Source organism: Terrapene carolina, unplaced genomic scaffold, assembly GCF_002925995.2.
Source record: "Terrapene carolina triunguis isolate 2854851 unplaced genomic scaffold, T_m_triunguis-2.0 Scaffold111, whole genome shotgun sequence".
NCBI classification, from domain to species: Eukaryota; Metazoa; Chordata; order Testudines; family Emydidae; genus Terrapene; species Terrapene triunguis.
Window position 1 is genome coordinate 11125037 of NW_020664462.1, and position 24549 is coordinate 11149585.

General features: G+C 43.4%; 1 protein-coding gene across 1 annotated transcript in view; it reads left to right on the forward strand.

Annotated features, from left to right (window-relative positions):
- LOC112108022 (sodium channel protein type 5 subunit alpha) overlaps positions 1-24549 on the forward strand; it is a 263352-nt gene that overhangs the window by 33607 nt on the left and 205196 nt on the right. Inside the window, exon 6 of the mRNA XM_026652176.2 lies at positions 5326-5556. Coding sequence (XP_026507961.1) covers positions 5326-5556 — 231 coding nt within the window. The remainder of the gene's footprint in view (positions 1-5325; positions 5557-24549) is intronic.

The following is a 24549-nucleotide window of genomic DNA, read 5'->3' on the forward strand; positions in this document are numbered from 1 at the left end:
GCATACTTATACCTGCCTCTGGAAATTTCCACTACATGCATCCGACGAAATGGGTATTCACCCACGAAAGCTCATGCTCCAATACGTCTGTTAGTCTATAAGGTGCCACAGGACTCTTTGCTGCTTTTACAGATCCAGACTAACACAGCTACCCCTCTGATCCTTGACACCCTTAAGTATGTGCCTAACTGGAGTAGACCCACTGAAGTCAAAGGATCCATTGAGTTCAATCATCTTTTCATTAGATTTCAGTAATATTATGCCATTTACATTTACACTAGCTGAGAATCTGGCCCAATCAGTCTACATTAAGTACATTCAAGTGCCATTAAAAAAAATCCCTTGTCTGTGGTTTCCTCATATATATCCATCAACTTCAGATGCCTCACGTTGGAATAAAGTCCCTTAATGTAGGTGATTTTACTTGTTAATTAGAACTTTGGATCTCACTTATAGTCATGGCAACTAGACATTGTCCGTTTAATTTTAAAATTTAATCCTAAATCTCTTGAGCCCGCCCACTGGACAACTCAATAACACCCATCAACGCCCCATGTTGGGCCTGATCTAAATCTCACTGAAGTCAATGGAAATCTTTCCATCAACTGCAGTGGACTTCATATCATGCACTTTATGTGCAGAGAAATCCCTCCAGTCATTGATAATAACTAATAAATAAAATAAATTAAACCTGTTCATTGAAAATGGCCAATCTCAGGCTGTGGAACACTGTCAGCAGGAGCAAACTTCATTAGCAGGAGCCCTCAACTACAGAGGCTGAACAGCAGAGCCTACAGTACAAACACTGGCAGCAGGAGCATCTCAGCTTTAATGCTGAGATGTGAGGGAGAAGTGGTGTGAGAGATAAATAAGTTCAAGGTCTCTGGGGCCTGATCCAGCTCCCACTGAAGTTAGCATGAGTCTTTCATTGACTTTGGGAATTGGATAGGGTCCTTAAAGACTGGAAATAACACTTTGGTTATCATTCGGAACTGAATTTATAGGCAGAGCTCAGAGCACAAGTCTTCAGACCTTATGCGTGAAATTTGCCTATGTGTGGAGTGACAGCAAAAGACCCTAAGCACCACTTAAATCCCACTTATGTCCCATTTAAGCCCCACTCTAAAGACATGTTACAGGAGGTCTTGTTTTGGCCCTCTCCATAAGGTTGAATTTCATCCTTGTAGTAGCAACATACTCCACTCAAGAAGCAGGCAGCCAGTGGGAGGCTCCTGGAGGGCAGCAATCAAACTTGGAGGTGGCAAACACATGTTACATGTTAATGTCTTTATATAAGATGAGCCTGGAAAATAATCATACCCTTCTCATTGAGAGATGATCTGCAGAAACACTGACAGTCCTATACCTTTTCCAAGGTAATAAAAAACTGTTAGCTGCAGTGTGTGTCTGTGGCTAATAACATAATACACTCATTGGAGTGTATTCTTTTCTTGCTACATACACGTAACTCAAAGAGACAGTAATGAGAACTATGCATATCTCAGGAGATGAGAATAGACAAAGTGATAGCAATCATCGCGCAAGTCACACTCGGTGGTTTTGTTTTGTTTTTCTTTTCTTTTCTTTTCCCCGGAATATGCATGAAAGTGTCTGATGTACAGTAAGTGATTGCCAACATCTGGTATGGATGACGTACTCAATAATGCTAATAATCTATTAAATTTCATAGGAGGAATGGATGGTTTTGGGGGATGTGACTGTTTTTCACTGTTTGGTGTTGCTTGCATTTTTAATAGTTTGCAATTTGCTTTTGAATACTTATTATTTGATTAATCTCTGGTGATGTTCTAATGTGTTAACCTCTACTACTATTAACAGTAATGTTTTGGGCCAAATCCAGCTTGTTTACTCCCTCTATCTACGTACACCATAGCATCTGAACTTAGTGGCCCTACCCATGTGAGAAAGGCAAACAGGATTTGGCCATAAAAGTGTGGAAAGAATTTAGTCATTCAGAAGAATATTTCATTAATTAATCTGTAAGGGCCTGATCCAAAGTCCATTAATGTGAATTGACTAGTGACTTCAATGAGTTTTGAATCAGGCCTTAAGACTTTCTGCTGCATGCTGCCCAGTTTGGTGCTTGACCTGCAAGAGTTAAATAAATGCCTTTAATGCTCTATAAATAGTATATTCTATTAAGCTGTATTGCAGTGTTCTCATTGGCATTATTTCAAAGGAGGATTAGTTCCACAGAAGATTTAATAGTGGTCTAAATTTGAATACATCTAGCAATTACCTTTAAAAAAACAACAACAGGGAGACCGGGAAATGCAGAGCACCCACAGCAAGGTTCTGAGTGCCCTCAGTTCCCATTGACTCAGCCCTCATAGCACCAGTCCATAGGGTTTTGGCTAGTGGTGACTTAAATAGTGATGCACAAGCCGAGTGACTATGAGAATGACAGTTACTTTTCTGGCCACATCTTGATTTTGTAGGATGAGACAAAAATACAGTAATCCTGCAAGAAATATTCCAAGTTCCCTTATGGTTTTACCCAGAAAAATGCAACAATACACCAGTAATAGTGAAATAAGAGTAATTTATTTTTAATCAATAATTATAATTTTATTACTAAAGCGCTTTCCACTAAATTGCTCATAGTCGTGTAAGTTCTAAAAAAAAACCCATGAATAAATAAAATGGAAAACCCCCTAAAATGGAGCTCTCTGATCCCTGAACAGATTAAACATATAAAACGAACATTCCGTTTAAAACCATAGTAACTAAACTGATAGAATAAGTTTCAGAAATTGACCTTAACATTAACAGCAGTGGGTCCTGAACTTGCAAACCTTTCCTCATGTTGTATATATCGTACCTGTGCAAATAAGTATTCTCAGGGTTGGGTCCTAATATTGTCCTTGCTCATGCAAGGAGTTCCATTCTTCTTTCTCATGTGAGTAAGGGTTTGCAGATTCAAGTCTCTAATTGCCTCATAGTGGGTAGGAGATACATCACACTAAATTTCTGTGTGAGATACCTTGTGATGTGTCAAAAGATATCAAGGCATCTGGCAAGCTAACTAGTGTTATCACTATACTAAAGTAATACAGATGGAAACTCTGAGTTTGAATTCATATTAATAAAGTGGATGTCCTGCAGGACTTTCACATGGATTACTGAGGGGAAAGTGTATAGGATTAGATTTTGTGGGTTAGCTCTAGAGTTAGAGCTCCCCTCTAAAATCTAATTCTTAGTTGTACAGCCCAAGTTTGAGCAACTACAAAAAGGCATATGGCAGTATATGTAAAGAGCGGCCAGTGATGAAAGCTCAAACAAAGCATGTCAGTGAGTTAGATAGAAAACAATTAGAAAAACTGCTCTAATGTATTTACAATTGATTTTCCTCACTGGCTGTTTTGTTACTGTTCAATTTAAAACCATTAACAGGCTGGGCCTGTTTTTCTTTATACCCACTCTGCTCCATGGACTTGTGTGAGAGTGTTGCCTGAAGAAAACCCGCAGATTTGGGCTGTAACCAAACCTTTTGTAGATCCGCAGAAAGGGAGAATACATTCTCTCATTGGGAGACCTATTGAGTCTTGATTTGTTAATCTGGCCCCAAATGAACATTATCAGAAGAGCTTCACTCCCATTTAGGCACCAAAGTAAGTGGCCAGATTTCCAGAAGAGCTCAGAGCACTCAAAAATCTGTCTCTTATGAAGGTGCCTAAATAAAAGGGGAGCACTTTTGAAAACTGGGCTGCGTTGTGGGTGCTGAGCACTTGAAAATCTGGCCCTGAGCTCTTTTGAAAATCTGGCTCTTGGATAGTGTTTGCTCTACACAACTTTTTTGGGGGGGGGGGCCAGTGTGCAGAGGGACAAATGTTGCAGCCCTTTCTGTCCCACCATGGCACAAACTGGCTTGGCACAGGGGATCCAAGAGAGGTTGGTGGGGAAACATGGCATTCCTACAGCCTAGTAGTTCAGTATGTAATGGCTGCATGGCCATTCCACTGCCATTAATACAGTTAATGGCCTATGGTAACAGTTGTACCCCGCACAGGAGTGTAATTTGTTTACGCTTGTGGATCTGTGTAGTGCAAGATCCATTGGCCATGCTAAGATTTCAACCAGCTTTAGAAACAGCAATTTCCTTTTGTTTGTGAAACAAGTTTGAAGAGAGAACAAAAAATGTTTTGCTTTCTTACAAACCCTCGTGTGTTTTCTTTTTTGTTTTGTTTTTTTTTAAACCATTTTTTGATTATTATTTTTTTTTGCCCATACAGCTCTAATCCAACTTTCATGGCTGTTTAGTGCTATGAGGTGGAATTCCTGGGAATCAAGACCTAATATGTATGATGATGTTCAGTGGGCAGGTCAACTCATTATGAATATTTCCCATAAAAAAAACTTCACCTGCTTTCTTTTGCATTTTTTCTTTTAACTTAATTCCCTTTAATGCTACCATATTAGTGTTATTAAGGACCAGAAGCATTAGTTACTGGTAACTAAATATTCATTAAAAATTCATGTTAATTAAAAAACATAGCTGCTACTGGCATGCAGTTGCTCTGGAAGTCCTGCTAGATATTTATGATGAATAAGAGGGCTTTTTAAAAGGAATAAGTCTTTCTTGGTGCTGTTTACATAATGTAGCATTCAAATATCTCCATATTTGATCTCACACCAAGGTTCACATTCACCTCATTTTATGCAAACTAGTTGAAGTTAATGGGACTATTGGCCTGCGTAAGGCAAGCAGGATTTGGCCTTATTACATAAAGTGTTCAGACATAAAGCAGTACACACATGCTTCTTCATGTGATCACAAATGATAAAATTTTCAAAAGTTCCCTAGTGACTTAGACTCTGATATCCAATTTTCAAAAGTCAATGGGACTTAGGCTCCTAAGTCACTTAGGTACTTTTGAAACTTTTAGCATGCTGTTGACAAATCAGTTATCCAAATCTTTAATATGTTTACTCTTACATATAATATGCACTTGAAATATTACATACCATCTATGCAGTTTTATTTTATATATAATCAGTTTTATGTCTCACTCCTTGCCTTTTAGTTCAATCAAATATTTTTCTCGTTTTTAATGGCTTTTTCATTTAAAAATAATAGGAAGAACAAACATAAATAGGAAGAAATTTGTCCAAAATATTAGGCCCAAACTACGTTTTCAGATTAATCACTTCTGCCTTGTTTGTGCCATCAGGTTGCAAATATGTAATATAGACCCTTTGATTAGGCACTGTAGCTTCTGTGCAGAGTTTCAGCTCTCAAAAGGAATTAACTACACCTTTGTTCCTGCGTCTAAGTCTATAAACTCTTGGCTTTTATCTCCCTAGGATTGAAGACCATCGTAGGTGCACTTATCCAGTCTGTTAAGAAACTTGCTGATGTGATGATCCTGACCGTTTTCTGCTTGAGTGTCTTTGCCCTTATAGGCCTCCAGCTCTTTATGGGCAATTTGAGACATAAGTGTGTCAGGAACTACACCGAATTTAACTCTACCAATGGCACATTTTATTCAGGCGTTCAGAAGTGGAATTCCTTGGATGATTTTCTTAATGATCCAGGTAAACTCTTCTCTTTAACCTTTTAAGTTAGTTATCTGTCTCTTTGCATTATGATAATCAAAACCTATGTACAAACCAATTACTGCCAAAAATATGGATGGACCGAACTCCTCTCCCAGAACAATCGGCCAGTGGTTTGGGAAGCTCCAGATGTGCCACCATATTTTTACTGCATTGTTGGAAGCAGTGCTACCAGTTGGCACTTCGTAGGCTATGTGATAATGACTGAAACACTCATTGCAGTTTTCAGAGTAGCAGCCGTGTTAGTCTGTATCAGCAAAGTGCCACAAGTACTCCTGTTCTTTTTACTCATTGCAGTGTTACCATTTGTTGAGACTTTTTTTTTGAGTCCCACAATATTTAATTTCTTAAAACCCCAATTCAGAAGATATTTTAAACTTTTCCCTTTTTTCGTTTTTTTTTTCTTTTCTTTTTTTAAACTAAGTTTTTAGCTCTCATAGTTAGTGGGAAAAGCTTGAAAATGTGACCCCTAAAGACTCAAAAACCAAAAGGCAAATAAAATGAACCCAACCTTTTATTAATGTTAAAAATCTCATGATCTGGTGGGAATTAACTCCCTATATGGAGTTGGCAGTATTGCATTATCTGGTGCTGTGATAACATTACCAGAAGGTGTGCTTTCTAAACAATCTACAGGTTGCTTTTCTTTGAATTACAAGTAAAAATATGTTAACACAACTCCTGTATTAAAATTTTTAAAATTGCCTTTCATTGTACGTAAACTTCATAGTCAGAATGAATGCCTCCGCTATTGACAAAAGGCCTGATCCAAAGCCCATGGAAATCAATAGAAGATTCTCATCAACTTCAGTGAGCATTGGTTCAAGCCCTAAATAATTTAATAGACTCATAGACTCATAGACTTTAAGGTCAGAAGGGACCATTATGGTCATCTAGTCTGACCTCCCGCATGATGCAGGCCACAAAAGCTGACCCACCCACTTTCCCTTAACTCAGCTGTTGAAGTCTCCAGATCGTGATTTAAAGACTTCAAGTCGCAGAGAATCCTCCAGCTTGCGACCCCTGCCCTATGCTGTGTAGGAAGGCGAAAAACCTCCAGGGCCTCTGCCAATCTACCCTGGAGGAAAATTCCTTCCCGACCCCAAATATGGCGATCAGTAGAACCCCGAGCATACAGGCAAGATTCTCCAGCCAGACCCTCATTTTACCAGCGATGGCACGTTATTGCCTAATTGACTAAAATCACGTTATCCCATCAAACCATTCCCTCCATAAACTTATCTAGCCTAATCTTGAAGCCAGAGAGGTCTTTTGCCCCCACTGTTTCCCTCGGAAGGCTGTTCCAAAATTTCACCCCTCTGACGGTTAGAAACCTTCGTCTAATTTCAAGCCTAAACTTCCCCACGGCCAGTTTATATCCATTTGTTCTCGTGTCCACAAATGATTTTGCCGAGGAAAGGTAAATAATAGCAGCATGACAGATGTGACTCATGGCTAATGTATGAAAGGTGAAATCTGTGAGTATTTTGTTACTTTATTTATTTTGAGAGAAAGGACACTCTAGTGGTTATTTTGAGAGGAAGGGCACCCTAGTGGTTAGGAAACTAGCCTGCAATTCAGGAGATTTGAGTTCAATTCTCTGCTCCACCACAGACTTCTTGTGTGACCTGGGGTAAATCATAGAATCATAGACTCAGGGTTGGAAGGGACCTCAGGAGGTCATCTAGTCCAACCCCCTGCTTAAAGCAGGACCAATCCCCAACTAAATCATCCCAGCCAGGGCTTTGTCAAGCCTGACCTTAAAAACCTCTAAGGAAGGAGATTCCACCACCTCCCTAGGTAACCCATTCCAGTGCTTCACCACCCTCCTAATGAGAAAGTTTTTCCTAATATCCAACCTAAACCTCCCCCACTGCAACTTGAGACCATTACTCCTTGTTCTGTCATCTGGTACCACTGAGAACAATCTAGATCCATCCTCTTTGGAACCTCCTTTCAGGTAGTTGAAAGCAGCTATCAAATCCCCCCTCATTCTTCTCTTCTGGAGACTAAACAATCCCAGTTCCCTCAGCCTCTCCTCGTAAGTCATGTGCTCCAGCCCCCTAATCATTTTTGTTGCCCTCCGATGGACTCTTTCCAATTTTTCCACATCCTTCTTGTAGTGTGGGGCCCAAAAATGGACACAGTACTCCAGAATGAGGCCTCACCAATGTCAAATAGAGGGGAACGATCATGGCCCTCGATCTGCTGGCAAAGCCCCTACTTATACTGCCCAAAATGCTGTTAGCCTTCTTGGCAACAAAGGCACACTGTCGACTCATATCCATCTTCTCATCCACTGTAACCCCTAGGTCCTTTTCTGCAGAACTGCTTCCTAGCCATTCGGTCCCTAGTCTGTAGCAGTGCATGGGATTCTTCCGTCCTAAGTGCAGGAGTCTGCACTTGTCCTTGTTGAACCTCATCAGATTTCTTTTGGCCCAAACCTCTAATTTGTCTAGGTCCCTCTGTATCCTGTCCCTAATCTCCAGCGTATCTACCACTCCTCCAAGTTTAGTGTCATCTGCAAACTTGCTGAGGGTGCAGTCCACGCCATCCTCCAGCTCATTAATGAAGATATTGAACAAAACCGGCCCCAGGACCAACCCTTGGGGCACTCCACTTGATTCCGGCTGCCAACTAGACATGGAGCCATTGATCACTACCTGACGATGTAGCCAGCTTTCTATCCACCTTATAGTCCATTCATCCAGCCCATACTTCTTTAACTTGCTGGCAAGAATACTGTGGGAGACCGTATCAAAAGCTTTGCTAAAGTCAAGGAATAACACATCCACTGCTTTCCCCTCATTGACAGAGCCAGTTTCATCATAGAAGGCAGTTAGGTTAGTCAGACATGACTTGCCCTTGGTGAATCCACGCTGACTGTTCCTGATCACTTTCCTGTCCTCTAAGTGCTTCAGAATTGATTCCTTGAGGATCTGCTCTATGTTCTTTCCACGGACTGAGGTGAGGCTGACTGGCCTGTAGTTCCCTGGATCCTCCTCCTTCCCTTTTTTAAAGATGGGCACTACATTAGCCTTTTTCCAGTCATCCGGGACCTCCCCTGATCGCCATGAGTTTTCAAAGATAATGGCCAATGGCTCTGCAATCACATCCGCCAACTCCTTTAGCACCGCATCCGGTGCAGCGCATCCGGCCCCATGGACTTGTGCTCGTCCAGCTTTTCTAAATAGTCCTGAACCACTTCTTTCTCCACAGAGCGCTGGTCACCTCCTCCCCATCCTGTGCTGCCCAGTGCAGTAGTCTGGGAGCTGACCTTGTTCATGAAGACAGAGGCAAAAAAAGCATTGAGTGCATTAGCTTTTTCCACATCCTCTATCACTAGGGTGCCTCCCTCATTCAGTAAGGGGCCCACACTTTCCTTGACTTTCTTCTTGTTGCTAACATACCTGAAGAAACCCTTCTGGTTACTCTTAACATCTCTTGCTAGCTGCAACACCAAGTGTGATTTGGCCTTCCTGATTTCACTCCTGCATGCCTGAGCAATATTTTTATACTCCTCCCTGGTCATTTATCCAATCTTCCACTTCTTGTAAGCTTCTTTTTAGTGTTTAAGATCAGCAAGGATTTCACTGTTAAGCCAAGCTGGTCGCCTGCCATATTTACTATTCTTTCTACACACCAGGATGGTTTGTTCCTGCAACCTCAATAAGGATTCTTTAAAATACAGCCAGCTCTCCTGGACTCCTTTCCCCCTCCTATTATTCTCCAGGGGATCCTGCCCATCAGTTCCCTGCAGGAGTCAAAGCCTGCTTTTCTGAAGTCCAGGGTCCGTATTCTCCTGCTCTCCTTTCTTCCTTGTGTCATGATCCTGAACTCGACCATCTCATGGTCACTGCCTCCCAGGTTCCCATCCACTTTTGCTTCCCCTACTAATTCTTCCCTGTTTGTGAGCAGCAGGTCAAGAAGAGCTCTGCCCCTAGTTGGTTCCTCTAGCACTTGCACCAGGAAATTTGTCCCCTACACTTTCCAAAAACTTCTTGGATTGTCTGTGCACTGCTGTATTGCTCTCCCAGCAGATATCAGGGTGATTGAAGTCTCCTATGAGAACCAGGGCCTGTGATCTAGTAACTTCTGTTAGTTGCTGGAAGAACTCTTAGGGCTAGAATTTTCAAGGAGTTTGGATGTCTAAAAATGCAGAAAGATGCATCTTTCAGCACCTAAATACCTTTAAAAATATGGCCATTACTGTCTCTGTGTCTCAGTTCTTAGAGCCCTGTGCAGATACAAATTTATATACAGGCATGCAAATCAGTATTCGCAGAGCTGCAGGGCTCTACCAGGAACCACAGCAGCGAAAGGAGCAGCACATCAGTCCGCTGCTCCCAGGAGCTAGCAGCTCCTCTGGCATGGCTGTACTGTACCCACTAGGGCGGGCATCAGGCTCACCGGCAGCTGTCCCAGGTCGTGCTCATGTGTTCAAGAGGCTTGCATGCCCCCAGACAGAAGACGCAGACTGCTGCGTGGAAGGGACTCCTGTCTGGGAGCATGCACGCTGCTTGAACACACTAGCATCACCAGGGACGGCTGCCGGTGAGCCTGGTGCCCACCCCAGTGGGCAAGGCTGGGGATGGTACAACCATGCTGGAGGAGCTGCCAGCATGGGGTGCTGGGTCCTGGGAGTGGCGGCCCGACGTGCTGTTGCTTTTGCCACTGCGGTTCCCGGTGGAGCCCTGCAGCTCTGCAGATACCGATTTATATCCACAAATATCTGCATCTGCAGATATAAATTTGTATCCGCGCAGGGCTCCATCAGTTCTCCATCTGTAAAAAAGGGATAATACTTCCCTATCTCTCAGAGATATTATGAGGATAAATACATTAAAGCCAGTGAGGTGCTCAGGTTCTACATTAATGGATAGCAGGATAAAGCCCTTGGATAAACAGATAGGATGGAGAAGGGATGAGAATCTGGCTCACTGTGTATAAAAGCCAGGAATGACATACATTGAAATTGTCTCTGTACAAACATAACAAATGTGCTATATACACCTCTACCCCGATATAACGCGGTCCTCGGGAGCCAAAAAATCTCACCGCCTTATAGGTGAGACCGCGTTATATTGGGTTCGGTCCAGTACCATGTACCGGCAAGAGCCAGTACGCCGTGCCGGACTGGACCGGCTTCCCGGCGGTGATTTAAAGGGCCCAGTGCTCCAGCCGCTGCGAGGAGCCCCGGTCCCTTTAAATCACCGCCGGAGCTCTGGCAGCCGGCTCGGGCGGGGATTTAAAGGGCCCACGGCTCCACACGAATTTGGATATAACGCGGTAAAGCAGCGGGGCTCTGGTGGTGCTTTAAAGGGCCCGGGGCGCCCCGCTGCTTTACCGCGTTGTATCTGAATTCGTGTTATATCGGGTCGCGTTCTATCGGGGTAGAGGTGTAATTAATGTGATAGGGGAAATGTTGCCTATTATATGAATAACAGCCTTGGTGGGGTGATGGATTTGACTGGGTTAGAGTTTGGCTGTGCTGTATATATAGTAAAAAATAGTAATACTAATTAAAGGTTTTAACGTGTTTTCATAATGATGGAAAATGAAGACAGTGTGGGGTAGTAATGTTCAATTATAAGTGGCGGACAGAAATCATTTAAATAAATGGGAGGAAGTGTTGAGTCAGTTTGGAAAAGTATTGAGGGGCAAGGAGCCAAGTGTCTTTATAGAAACATTTACTGACCTCAGGATGAGAATGATGAAGTGTTTCCGGAGATGCTGGAGAAGATAGCTACAGCTATCAGAATAGGAGCCACAACATTAACCCAAAAAAGGATAATATTTTGTGGTGTATCAACAGGAGGGTTGTATATGAGACACGGGACGTAGATGTCCACTCTGCTCAGCACTGATGAGGCCTCAGCTGGAGTGCTGTGTCCAGTTCTGGGCATCACACTTTAGGAAAGATGTGGATAAATTGGAGAGAGTCCAGCAACAAAAAGAATACGAAGTTTAGAAAACCTGGCCTATGAGGAAGGGTTAAAAAAAACTGGGCATGTTTGATCTTGAGAAAAGAAAACTGTTATCAGCTTCACTCTCAATCTTCAAATATGTTAAGGGCTGTTATAGAGAGGACGGTGATCAATAGTTCTCCATGTCCACTGATGGTAGGACAAGAAGCAATGAGCTTCATCTGCAGTAAGGGAGATTTAGGTTAGATATTAAGAAAAACTTTCTAACTGTCAGGGTAGTAAGCTCTAGAGTAGGCTTCCAAAGGAAGTTATGGAATCCCCTTCATTGGAGGTTTTTTATGAACGTGTTGGACAAACCCCTGTCAGGGATCATCTAGGTTTACTTGGTCCTGTCTCAGCCTTGGTGGCATCTCAAGGTCTCTTTAAACCCTATATGGCTATGGTTTGATGATTCGCACTCCCGTGTACAGGAACAGTAAAGGAGGCTAACAGGTAGTGCTGAGTGGATATATTATGTAAGGCTTGGGATTTTGTGCTATTGCTTTTTAAAGCACTAGTTAACCTAATTTGGATTACAATATCTAATTTCAGTCATCTTTGTAGTTAACTTGGAGAGAGATTAGCATTGAGCAAGAAAGATGATAAAAGCAATTGGAAATTCTTAGATATGAGGTGAGATTAAAATACAGGGATTGTTTAGTCTTCCAAAATGACAAATGAAAGGTGACTTGAAGTATTTAAAGCATAGGTTATTATAAAATTAAACTTGTTGATTTGTTTGAAGCTCTTGGACAAACTAGAACTAAGGGACATGGATTTCAAGTTAGAGACGCTATATGTAAAAATGTAAAACAAATTTAAGATTTGGGGTCTTTTTTTTTTTCCCTTCAGAAATAATGTGAATAGGTGGAGTGGGCTTCCAATGGAAGAGGGAGAATCAAGAAGTAGCAATGTATATAAGTAACAATAGGGTGCTGGATACTGAATACTTCAGAAAATCTGGCCTTTATTTATGTACTTAAATAGGAGCTGAGCTCTTTGAAAATCTGGCCCCAGTTGCGCATGCTGAGCATTTGAAAAGCTGGCCCTTAGAGACCGAAAGCTTTAAAAGTGACTAATGATTTTGGATACCTTACCTCTTAGATACCCAGTTGGAGAAGTCTTGGGCCTGCTTTTCAGAAAGTGCTGAGCACACGGTGTCCCAGGTTGGGCACCCAAATATTGAAATACCTGAAATCATTAGTTACTTTTGGCCAGATAACTATAGGAAATCTGGTATGTTAAAGGGGTATTAGTTCTGTTTTGTGCAGTAGCTGACGTCCCTTTTTGTGGGTCAGGAGAGAATTTTCTAGGGATCTTGCTTTTCCTCAAGACTAGCTATAGGGTTTTTTGCATGGCAGTCTTTTTACTTTCCTCTGGCACTAAGCTGTATATAAACCAAACGTCTGGAAAAGTGTTAACTTTAAAAAAAAAATCCATGTGATATCGACTAGAGATGGCAACTTTTTTCAGCTTCACATTGATCAGAGAGTTTTTCACTGAGCTGGCCACAGTGATGACCAATTCCCTTTCCTGAGCTATTTGTTATTTTAGAATCTGATATGGCATAAGTGTACTTCAGATTTTCTCCTTATATATATATATATATATATATATATATATATATATATATATATAACTTTGCATTTATCAACATTGAATTCCATCTTTCACCAGGTTGCCCATTCACCTAGCTCGGTTACATCCCACTGATGTTCCTTCTCTGGATTTGATTTACCTAAATAATTTTATCATCTGCAAATTCTGTCACCCACTGCTCTCCCCATTTTCTCTATTGTTAATAAATATATTAAACACTACCTGTCTTAGGGTACACTGCTGTTAACCTTCTTCTATGACAAACATTGACCTTTTATTCATACTCTTTGTTTTCTGTCTCCGATTCTTTTGGATTACAAGTCTGAACATTTTCTTTCTTTTCTTTCTTTTTAATAGTATGAGCTGGGTGGGTTTTCCAGGTTTCACCCACTGTCTGTAATCATAAATGCACTTGGTCTTCTAAAACTTTTGCTTTCAGTTTCATTGTGTGAAATATGTCAGAAAACAACATTTCCAGCCCCAGACAGCATATTTAAGCACTTTGCTGCACATTGATGTAAAGCATATGTCTAAACAAGTGGTGCTCAATATGCCTTGGTTTTTTTTTTTCATTCAGCCTTCAGTTTTAATGGCTATGCCTGCTGTGACTAGCCAGCCTGGGAAATGTGGAATGAGATTATTTAAAGACTGTTAAAATCCAGCATGCATATTTATCTCTAGATATCTCATGTCTCATCTGCCTCATCACAGAGTCACAGGATGGTCTACTATAGAGGGAGTAGTAGTGACCACTCTAGTGAAGGTTATGTACGTCTTTCTGTTCCAACCTCTTCTTTTCAGTCATAGATACATTTTGGAAAAGTCTACCTTTTGAGCTGTTAGTGACATGATATGAGGGGAAAAAATCTAATATGCTTTTAAAAATCAATTTCATTTAATCTGGGACACAAACAGTATTCTGCTAATCATAATAATCTGGCTATTGTGTGGCATCATTGGAGGGCAGAGTTAAGGTTGTTTGAGTGCCTTCACCTTATGTGAAGCACTTGGGACCGAATGGCTAGGAGGCAGTTTTGCAGAAAAGGACCTAGGGGTTACAGTGGACGAGAAGCTGGATATGAGTCGACAGTGTGCCCTTGTTGCCAAGAAGGCTAACAGCATTTTGGACTGTATAAGTAGGGGCATTGCCAGCAGATCGAGGGCCGTGATCATTCCCCTCTATTCGACATTGGTGAGGCCTCATCTGGAGTACTGTGTCCAGTTTTGGGCCCCACACTACAAGAAGGATGTGGAAAAATTGGAAAGAGTCCAGCGGAGGGGAACAAATATGATTAGGGGGCTGGAGCACATGACGTATGAGGAGAGGCCGAGGGAACTGGGATTGTTTAGTCTGCAGAAGAGAAGAATGAGGGGGGATTTGATAGCTGCTTTCAACTACCTGAAAGTGGGTTCCAAAGAGGATGGATCTAGACAGTTCTCAGTGGCAGCAGATGACAGAACAAGGAGAAATGGTCTCAAGTTGCAGTGGGGGAGGTTTAGGTTGGCTATTAGGAAAAGCTTTTTCACTAGGAGGGTGGTGAAGCACTGGAATGGGTTACCTAGGGAGGTGGTGGAATCTCCTTCCTTGGAGGTGTTTTAAGGTCAGGCTTGACAAAGCCCTGGCTGGGATGATTTAGTTGGGAATTGGTCCTGCTTTGAGCAGGGGGTTGGACTAGATGACCTCCTGAGGTCCCTTCCAATTCTGATATTCTATGATTCTATGTTTCCATAACGTTAATAATTTTGGATTTCTTTTATGATTAAACTTCATTTTGAATTTCCTGGGTTAGAAACACTTGGTTTTGGGATAGGGAGAACATCATTGCATTGTTCTTACCCTTAGGCCATGTCTACATTAGAGACCTTACAGCGGCACAGCTGTACCAATGCAAATGTGCCACTGTAAGATCTCCTGTGTAGCCCCTCTGTGCTAACGAGAGAGAGCTTTCCTGTTGACATAATCAAACCACCCCAATGATCGGTGGTAGCTATATTGGCAGGAGAGCATCTCCCACTGGCATAGCACTGTCCACACCGGCACTTCTGTAGGTGTAATTTATGTCCCTCAGGAGTGTCTGTGTTTTATTTCACACCCCTGAGCGACATAAATTACAATGACAAAAGTGCTAGTGTAGACATAGCCTGAGATTACTGGCATTTACTCAGCATTAACTCTAATTTAATATACTTTCTCTCTAGGACTAAAAATGAAGGCCTTCTATCATTGTTCAGATGTCTTTTGGACACCTAGGGTGAGATTACTTGCAGCCAGAGGGAGATGGGAAGGGATAAAATGGCTTTAAGTCACAGGGGACTGGACTCAATGACCTCTCGAGGTCCCTTCCAGTCCTAGAATCTATGAATCTATGAATCTTTGCACCCTGACAATCCTGGACTGCTCTGGGGGCTGGAGAGCCCCAGTATAATGTAGACTGTGCTGTAGACCTTTCTAATTGCTTCAGCCTCCCCAGGCTGCCTTATGGGTAGGGCCCTACCAAATTCACGTCCATTTTGGTCAATTTCATGGTCATAGGATTTAAAAAATAGTACATTTCATGATTTCAGATATTTAAATCTGAAATTTCACGGTGTTGTAACTGTAGGGGTCCTGGCCCCAAAGGGGCTTTTGGGGGTCTTGCAAGGTTATTGTAGGGGGGTTGCGGTATTGCCACCCTTACTTCTGCGCTGCTGCTGGCAGCTGCACTGCCTTCAGAGCTGGGTGGCTGGAGAGCGGCAGCTGCTGGCCAGAAGCCCAGCTCTGAAGGCAGTGCTGTTGCCAGCAGCAGTGCAGAAGTAAGGATGGCCTGGTATGGTATTGCCACTTTTACTTCTGCGCTGCTGCCTGCAGAGTTGGGCTCTCAGTCAGCAGCTACCACTCTCTGGCCACCCAGCTCTGAAAGCAGCAGCGTAGAAGTAAGGGTGGCAATACTGCGACCCCCTACAATAACTTTGCGACCCCCCCCCCATGACCCTCTTTTGGTTTGAGAAATGCTGGTCTCCCCTGGGAAATCTGTATAGTATAGGGTTAAAGCACACAAAAAAACAGATTTCCCAGGGGAGACCAGATTTCCCGGTCCATGACGCATTTTTCACAGCCTTGAATTTGGAAGGCCCTACTTATGGGCTACAGTGCTGTGTGCTGCAGTCCTGCTTCTGACGTGCCCGTCTTGCCCTCATGCCCCACTTTCAGCGCACCCCTTACGCCAGGCCTTGGGGAGGCCTTCTGAAGGCAGGCTTATGGCTGTTTTCCACAGTGCTTGCACCAGGGGATTCCTGCCCCAGCTGATGCTGGGGCTTTTAAAGTCCCTTTACCATTGTAATGGGGCTGGAGTAGGGGTGAGGATGTTAACCCTAGCAGCGTGGACATAATATAAGTTCCTTCTGTAGCAAGGTTTTGATCAATAGTTGAAAAGTCACAACTGTTCCTTTTAATGATCGTTTTACAAAAATTGCTGCTTTTTAAACTGGCTTTTGAAAATCCTTTTCTATGGCAGTGCAACTTGCTGATTCCCAAGTAGCACTAATACAGCGCAGGTCTGCGTTGAGGGCAGTATGGAGCAGCATTGCCCCAGGGAGGAGGCTACAAGTGACACTGCACCTTGGGGAGGCATATTTCCTCCTGGAGTTTCATAATGCATTGTCCTAAGGCCTCCTCCATGCCTCTCCACATCTCCTATGGGTTAGCTAGTGCCCCAGGAGGAAGTGCCTGCACCTAAGAGAGCTCAGGGACCCCAGCTATACCTGGCCTTCCCATGAGAAAGTCCAAAAGGGGAGGCTTCATGTGCTCTGCCCACTGATGCACACACCAGGACTAGATACAATTAGGCTCAGTTAAAACACCTAATAACGATTTTTTAAAATGCAGCTTTGAAAGTTTCTTGTGCAACAGTGCTGGTTGTTGGGTGGTAGGAAGGGCAGGAGACAGTAGATGGGAATGCTAGAAAGATTGGGGGGATGGGGAGGGAGGGAGACAAAGTGGATGGAAAGCAGTGAGGGAAAGCAGGATATCAGGAGATGCAGTGCGAAAGGATTTGCAGAGGAGCTAGTGGGTACCAAGTGGAGATGAGAGCAGCAGCAAATATCAAGGCAGGTGTGAGGGGAATCAAATCAAAGCCCCAGAAGTAGGGAGAGCAACAGGAAAGCAGCTGAACATAATTATATGCAACCTGATAGAACTACCTGGCAGTGCCATTTATTCCTGAGCATTCTTTTCTAACAATACCTTTGATACAGCGTGTTCCATGGCTTTTGTGTGCGGTATGTTTTTCATCCCCAAACTCTATTTCTCTATTAGAAATTTCACTGTGTGTGATATATCCAAATTGCAATACAAGTTTGTTTTAATCACTACAGGTTACCAGCAGGTGTGTGTGGGAGGGAAACAGGTAGGAGAGAACTGGGAGGGAAGGTTCTTTGTTGATTGGTTTCTTTGTCATACCAGAGCTGCAAAATTATGGCGCTTTCAGAGTCATATTTTAAATTTGGGATCTGGACATTTTGATGGCTTCCAGTTCTCAGTGCTGACAGATATGTGAGGGGGGGGACTTATAAGCCAGCATACACCCATATGGCCAAAACAGACAGTCCCAAATAATAGACACTTCTATGAAACTTTTGCTAGAAAGCCAGCTAGAGGGCTTTACTCTGGGCAATGAACTATAATTGAACACCACTCTGATTTTGCAAATGCATTTTATTTTTTTCAAAATCAGAGTAAATTTATTGCACATCAAATGCATTCCATGTTGAACAATGAATCACAATATCACCCTAGCTGGGCATTTTAAGAAGGGAACAGGAGCTGCCCTCTAAAATCACATAGCTTACTAACATGACACTAACTCATTTCCCTTTAGTGGGTCAGAAGCCACTGACGTTCTTGATGGCTTTCCATCTTTCTTATTTTTTAGTGTTGGCTTTGCAGGAAAGGTCATGGCTTTTTGCCTAGCAGCCCTATGTAAGTGCTGGCTTTTATGCACAGTTCTGCTTTGTAGGTCTTGACATAAGCTGCTAAATATTTTAATTTGGAATAAATTACCTTTTCTGGTAAATTTGCCTTTGTTTACTTAACAGACTATGCTGTGAAAATTCTAATTCTAATCAAGGAATAGTGTGCACTTGAGTAGTTTTGTCCTGTCCTCCCTATTCTATATAGGGTGAAAAGTAGCCAACATTTTAAAAAAGCCATGTTTAGACCAGGAGATATTAATAAATTGGAGGGAGTATAGAGAAGAGCTACAAAAATGATTAGAAGCTTAAAGTACTGATTTGGGAGGAAAGACCCCCAACAGAATAAAGTACCTTATAGGAAGAACTGGAAGGATGCCTATTGTTAAGGTTCCCTAATACTTTCCATTAATGTCCAGTTTTCAATTAAATATAACTTTGCAGAACTTCAAACAATTGGGATAACATTGTCCATAGTAGGTTTCTGCTTCAGTTTGATTTTTTTGAAAGACATTTTTTTTAAATTTCAATAAAAACGGTTTAGCTGTATCCAAGGTTTGAGTTAGGGGAAAAATTGGTTTTGTTCATGTTAAATTGTTTTGCTCATGTAAAAACAAAAGAAAACAAACCATCCTACAACCATTACTTGGAGAAACTCTAGCACCTTCATGCTTTGGAGCAAGTACCTGAAATTTGGTCAGAGGATAGCCCTGGGGTCATGGAAGTACCTTTTGCTGTCCCTCATAAAAAAATCACCCAGATTTAGCCAAGTTATAAACCCATGAAAATCACCGTTTTCACATGCTCAGTAGCGGTTTGTTAAAGGTTGGCAGCAAAGATCTCCACACATTCCATCTGCTATGAGCTTGCTCCTCTTCTACAGAGGTACATGCCAATCTCATTTCAGGCTGCAAGCACCATGGACCTTTATCTATGCTGAGCATGCTCCCTGAGCTCACATAGCTTGAGCTCCAAGTAGGATGCAGCAGCAACAGCAGCTTCCCTTTTAGCCTAGGGGAAAGAGTGTGGGGAGAAAGCCATGTGTGACATTATGCAAACTATATAATGAACTGTTTGCAAAAGTTTGCATAAAACTATACATTTAAGATTAGGGTTAACACACTTTGCTCTGAGCAATGGGAAGGGTACGACGTGGACCTGCACAAAACTTGGCAGTGCTTTTGGGGTGCTCATGGGTGACTGGGGAGTAGCTGAGGGAGTGCCTGCTACAGTTGTTGGTACCATTGTGCATAAGGAGCTTTTGGGAAACAGAGAACTTCTAGGGAGGCAGGAAGTGCTGGGGCTCTTGGGGACTTGAGCCTAGGGAACTTGAGAAGCCAAGAGCTGTCTGGGGAGTTGAGAGTACTAGGCCAGCTGGGGATTTGAGAGCTTCTGGCAGGGCAGCGGTTGCTGGGTTTGATGTGGGGGCAGGGTTAGAAGCTTCTGGAAGTTAGGGGAACTGCCAGGGGCAGTGGGTGCTGAGGTTAGAGGCTGATGGGGGTAGGGAGCTGCAGGGGTCTCTGAGTGCTGGGGCTGCTGGGGATAAGAAGGCTGCCAGGGTGTAGTGAACTCTAGGGTACCTGGGAATTAGAGAGCTGCAGGGGTCAGGTGGGAGGGGGAGGTAGAGGCTGCTGGGAGTTAGTGGGCTGTGGTGGGCAGTGAATGCTGGGGCTGCTGGGGGTGAGGCTGTCAGTGGTTGAGGGATGTGGGGGGCAGGGGCTGCTGGGGTGAGACTGTCACTGGTTAGGAGGATGTGGGGGGGGCAGTGGTTGCTGGAGCTGCTGGGAGTAGAGGCTGTTGGGGTTAGGGGGATGGAAGGCTACAGTGCATAGTGGGTGCTGAACCTGGTGAGGGGTAGAGGCTGCTGGGGGCAAGGGGACTGCATGGGGATGGTGAGTGCTGGGGCTGGCAAGGGGTAGAGGCTGTCAGTGATTGGGGAGATATGGGAGGGAGGGATATTGGGCCTAGCGGGAATGGAGGCTGCTGGGAACTAGGGGACTGTAGTGGGTTCTGAACCTGCTTCGGGGGGTAGAGGCTGCTGGGGGTTAGGAGGCTGCAGGGGGCAGTGGATGCTGGAGCTTGTGGGGGAGTAGAGGCTGCTGGGGTTTGGGAGGCTGCGGGAGGGGCAGTGGGTGCTGGGACTGGTGGGGTTGAGGCTGTTAGTGGTTAGGGGCATGTAGGGAGGCAGAGGGTGTTGGGGGTAGGCCCTGTTGGTGGTTAGGAGGATGTGTGGGAGGGGGTGGGTGCTGGGCCCGGTGCGGAGTAGAGTCTATGTGAGGATTGGGGGGTGTGCAGGAAGTAATGAGGTCTACACCTGATGAGGGGAGGTAATGGGCAGCTGGTGATTAAGGGCTTGCGGGAGGCAGTGGTGCTGGGCTGGCAGGAGAGTGAGTGGTAGAGGCTGCTGGAGATTAAGGGGATGTGGGGGGCAGTGGGTGCTGGGGGATAGATGCTATTGGTGATCAGGGAGCTGCAGTCGGGCAGTGGTTGCTGGGGGGCAGAGGATGTTGAGAGTGAGGGGGCTGCAGGGACCAGTGGGTGCTAAGGACTTTTTGGGGGGGGGCAGTGGGTGCTTGGATTTGTGGAGGACAGGGGCCTCTTTGGGTAGCTGCTGGTAGAGGTGAAATGGCTGGGGGTTTGTGGTGGGGGGACCCTACTGCACTTGGCTGTGGAGAGCAGCTGAGAGCAATACCGGGCCCTTCACCTTGTGCTGTTGCTGCCATTGCTTTCTCATGGAGAGGAGGAGCTGGAGTTCCTACTTAGCGGGCGCCACAGCCGCCGTGAGTGGCAGAAGGGCAGGGCTTCAAGCAAATGTCTGCTGCCATCCCTCCGCTCAGCTGGGTGTGGAAGAATCTGGCTGAGCTGTGGGAATGAGTGGCAGGACTGTCAAATGTGTCACTGTCACATGATGAGTGATACTTGGCAGCTCTGCAGAAGGGAGCTATGAATGCTAGGTTCAACTCTGCTGCTGATTGGTATTAATAAAGCTGCACCATTAGAGCACTTACTATAGAGCAAGGCCTTATTCCCTGCCTTAGGAAACAGGCAAGGATCATTCTTCCAAGTGGGTAGCTAAGAGATTCCACCTCTGTCAGAAGTGATCTTGTGCAATATACCCTATCACTATTAGAGGGGTAGCTGTGTTAGTCTGTATCCACAAAAACAGCAAGGAGTCTAGTGGCACCTTAAAGACTAACAGATTTATTCTGGCATAAGCTTTTGTGAGTAAAAAACCCACTTCTTCAGATGCATGGAGTGAAAATTACAGATGCAGGCATTATTATATTGACACATGAAGAGAAGGAAGTTACTTCACAAGCAGAGAACCAGTGTTGACAGGACCAATTCAGTCATGGTGAATGTGGTTCACTCCCAATAATTGATGAGGAGGTGCCAATACCAAGAGAGGGAAAGTTGCTTTTGTAGTGAGCCAGCCACTCCCAGTCCCTATTCAAGCCCAAATTAATGGTGTTAAATTTGCAAATGAATTGTAGCTCTGCAGTTTCTCTTTGAAGTCTGTTTTTGAAGTTTTTTTGTTGCAGTATGGCTACTTTTACATCTCTTATAGAATGTCCAGGGAGATTGAAGTATTCTCCTGCTGGCTTTTGCATGTTACCATTCCTGATGGCAGAATCGAGTCTCATCCATTTAGTCACCCAACCTTTCAGACTGAATGTGCCAAATCTCTGTGCTATTTGGAACAACTAGACCACTTTCCTCTCCAGGACCAGGAATCTGAATTCCCACCATCCTATTGCTACCTAGCAATTAGTTATATGAGCCATTAAATAAGTGTATGTTGCATCACCCTCTGATAGCTGCTCCACAGAGGATAACAGCCTGGTGCTGCTAACAGTTTCTCCTTTAGCGCAAGTAGTTGAGGCCTGTGCTCTAGTTATAAAGATCCTGGGTCCAGACTATGCCTGGTGACATACTGGGATTTCAATATGGTGACATACTGGAATTTCAGATTTTTCAGTTTTCTATCTTAAAAATCCTAGGAAATTCCATTTAAAAAAAAACTGTGTTCAACTTTAAGGTTGCAAAGTCAAGCACTTGAAGATCAGGAAATACCAGTATTAAGGTTGCCTGTGAAATCTTAATGCATATGCACAAGAAGGCTGAATTATAATGCATCACAATTCAGTTTGCTTTAGAGGATCCCTGCCTCATTCGGTGCACACTGTGGACAGTGATTAAGGCAGAGGGTTGTAAGAAGAGAAGTTTGTTTTCTTGTGGTTAAGACACTGGATGGGGACCCAAGAGAGCTGGGTCCTATTCCTGGCTTAGGTTTCCCTTAAATATTGGTAACCATAATTTGGCATAATTCCTGATTTTGCATTCTTTTAATGCAATTTTAATGTACCGCATTTTCCTATATAATAGATAGATAGATGAAAAGAATAAAACTGTGTAGTTATCTGTCCACTAGCACTTACATACTAATCTGAGGGATGTTATGGAAAAACCAAAGATATAAACATTGGCAAAACAACCTATATTTCCCTAACCTTGTTCTTGGAAATGGCTGAACTGCTCTGGCTGATGCTTTCCAAAATATTCAGCCTGAAGCAATGACCCAGCATGGAAAATTTGAACCCAAATGATTAAAGCCCAGAAAAATGATAAGCATTTGAAAACAGGAGCTTATAATGGAAAGCATTAAACTACCTTAGCAATTGGTTTTGCTGACAGTTCATCCTATAATAAGCAGGAATATAGAAAAATTAAAAGTAAAATGTGGACAGCTGGCTAAGCAACAACTAAGGGGAAGATGGGATGTTATAACAATCTACGAGCAAGGATGCAAATAGGAAAGAGAGAATGGAATGATTTAGGATAATAATGCAAAGGGTATGACTAAGAGTAATAGGGTGAAATTAAGAAAAAAGAACATGTAAGGTGAATATCAGGAGAAACTTCCTGGCTGAGATGTAATGGTTCGTGAATCTCCCAAAGGAAACAACAGAAACTCTGTCACTTGAGGCATTTAAAACTGGATTTGCAGAAACACTACTAAATGTATCCTGTCCTGCTTTGGCAGGGAGATGGACCTGGAGACCTAATAGCTTCTTTCCATCTCTAACTCCTGTGAATCCCTAATTCTGAGAAGGGGGAGGCATCCCACACCATATGCAATACTAACTGTTCTTTGGTATTGTTGCTGAATTAATCATGGGCCCAATCCTGCTCCCACTAAAGTCAATGAGAGTTTTTACAAGTGAACACAGTGGGAACCAGATGAGGATGCACATCATTCTCTTGTGTTTTACTGGAGATGGTGTGGGTCAGATGCTGGGAACTCGTGCAGCCTAAGGGAATGTACCTTTCTCTCAGCTGGTGGTAGGGCTCTCTTTTGGAATTTATTCCATCTTATCACATTTCTTTCTGACAGCGGATGTAGCTAGTAGTTGCCTACAGCAGAGAAAAGGAAAGATGGTTCCTATTAAGGACTCAGAGAACAAAGTAAGTTGACAGTTATTGGTTTATGGCTGCATACAAATAGGACACTGGACCCTTGTCAGTAAAAACATGGAGAGAAAAAACTCTTATTGTAATAATTGTGGCCAGCTCTGGGGTATATTCTTATCTTAGTTACACCTGTGTCAACCCAGAACTCCACTGGACCGAGTTATTTCAGATTGACGTAGGTGTAACTGAGAGCTGGATCTGGCCCTTTATCTTTTGTGCTGTGGTTGGTATGAGGTCGCTTGCTTGTGATGGGAAAAGCAAACATTCCTTCCCTGCACAGTCATGCTGTTCTGCTTTATAAGCTCTCTGTCACATCGAAAGACATCTGAGCTCCAGTCAACACCATCACACCCAATGCCTCTGCTGGGGGTGGGGGGGGGGGGGAAGAAAGGTTAGAAGACTAGGTTAGAGAAATAGTCATTCTCCACTGACATAAGTGTGTATGTATACATTAGACTATAATAGGCTGATAAGCTGGTAGCTTGGACTATAAGGCGAGTTGCCTGATTTTCAGACTTGCTGAGCATCTGCAGTGCAAATTTGTTTCATTGGACTCTGCATCCGTTTAGCACCTCTAAAAATCAAGCCCTAGAAACCCTATTCTGGCCCACTGGCTTAGAATGCTTGCTTAATGGGAATTGCAGTGTTGTAACAGAGGGTAAAATTGATTTAGTCCTAAGTGAAGCACAGGATCTGATTCAAGAGGTGAACATAGCTGAACCACTCAGCAATAGTGACCACAGTGTAATTAAATTTTAACATCCTTGGGGGGGTGGAGTACCAAAGAAGCCCACCATGGCTAAACATTAGAGTAAAAGAGGCAGTTAGAGGCAAAAAGGCATTGGAAAAAAATTGGAAGTCAACTCCTAGTGAGGAAAATAGAAGGGAGCATAAACTCTGGCAACTCCAGTGTAGAAGAATAATTAGGCAGGCCAAAAAAAAAAAAAAAAAAACAATTGAATAGCAACTAGCAAGAACAATCAGCAAT